This window comes from Penaeus monodon, chromosome 15, assembly GCF_015228065.2.
Source record: "Penaeus monodon isolate SGIC_2016 chromosome 15, NSTDA_Pmon_1, whole genome shotgun sequence".
Classification (NCBI taxonomy): domain Eukaryota; kingdom Metazoa; phylum Arthropoda; class Malacostraca; order Decapoda; family Penaeidae; genus Penaeus; species Penaeus monodon.
The window spans coordinates 5,030,876-5,032,453 of record NC_051400.1 but is presented as its reverse complement, the minus strand read 5'-3'; the positions used below and the strand labels follow the sequence as shown (position 1 = coordinate 5,032,453).

General features: G+C 32.4%; 1 protein-coding gene across 1 annotated transcript in view; it reads right to left on the bottom strand.

Moving 5' to 3' along the window:
* Positions 1 to 1,578, bottom strand: part of LOC119581702 (protein sprint-like) — a gene marked incomplete in the record, with an annotated part of 21,974 nt that overhangs the window by 1,388 nt on the left and 19,008 nt on the right. Inside the window, 1 exon segment of the mRNA XM_037929828.1 lies at positions 1 to 1,472. Within this exon segment, the coding sequence (XP_037785756.1) occupies positions 1,348 to 1,472 (125 nt within the window).

Below are 1,578 nucleotides of genomic sequence, written 5' to 3'. Positions count from 1 at the left end.
GATATTTCATGTACTTTTTTATCTCAATATTGGCTTCCATGATTGTATCTTTTTTCTTACCAATACTGAAAATCTGTTTTAAAAATCAGTTCAACAATATTGGTGAAAGGAATAATGGCTATGACACAGAAAAAAAAATTCTATGTCTGAATAGTGGAGAGAAAATGAAAAATAATTCCTTAGTCACCTTATTTGCCTAATAAATGTTTCTGCCAGATCAAGAAGTATACTTTGGCTTTAATAACTAAAAAAGAAAGTGATGAGATTCCAAAAAACACATATGTGACATATATTAACATATTTACATTCAAAGAAGTATCAAGAAAAAATGTCATTATACAAATACAATATTAATAAATGCACATCACTATTACTCTTCCATAGTCTTTACACATCAGAGATTTACATCCAAGGTTATTTAGGACCTTGTTCACCTCCTCACACCTTTCAGCCATTCACCTGCTGCTAACGTGGCTTCCACCGGGACATTGATCTCAATTCACACTCTATGAGATTTTCTTTCTTTTTTTTTTTGGATTTTGATTATCATAAATTTGCTACGTATCTTTAGGTCTTAATAATTGAACTCTCTGATTCATGTTATACATTATGCACCCTTCACTGAGTTACATGCCTTCCATAAAGTTGAACCATATTCTATTTCTTCCTCTTTCAGAAACAGAAATCAAGTAATGATTTCATTATACTTTCTTTAATTTTAGAGGCCACTTAACAAAAGAGAGAAAAAGAGCCATCTTCAAAAGAAATTAAACACCATAAACAAAGTTCCCATGGATCTACTGCACGTACCTATCCTGAAGACAGTTTTAACATGCTATATTTACACATACTTATGTCTTGAGAAAGTGAGGCAATATTAACCATGGAAAAGAAAAAAAAGGGGGGGGGGGAAGAAAGTTACAAGATAACAATTTACGACACAACAAGAAACCTCATAGACGCAATATGTATGTGTATCTGATTAATGTTGAAATTAACTATTACACACATCCAATTTCCAAAGCTACTGTAAGCAGCATTTTTGAAGTTTCAGTATATTGTCCCTGTTGAATGCCCTTCATATGTTACTTGGATGTGTTAATGGCTTGAGTATATTATAACATCATAAGTACATCACATAATCAATCAAATATACAATATAAATACTTTCAATAAGTGACCTCTGAAACATGCTTAGCCTACTGTAGTATATCTTTCTCCTTGCCCTATTTTCTTTGCCACTGCCAGGTAAAATCATGAGCAATTACAGCATCTCTGGTTCTTCACTTTTGATATGACTGCATTTCCCTTCTTGGTTTATTTTCTGAGATCACGTCCTATGGTCAATCACGAGAGAAAGGGCCACGCAATCTTAGCATCAATTCGTTTGAAGGCGAAAGTACAGTGAAAGCCATGTGTGGTCAGATCCGACTTCACCTTGTGTGGACATTCATTGTCAGCCAGCAAACTCTCTGTAACAAGGTAAATAATTATAAATTGCCTTTCAAATAGTTTAAACATAAAATCTTTTTATTTAATTACTTTTTACATTATCAAATTTTACATTATTAGAAATTT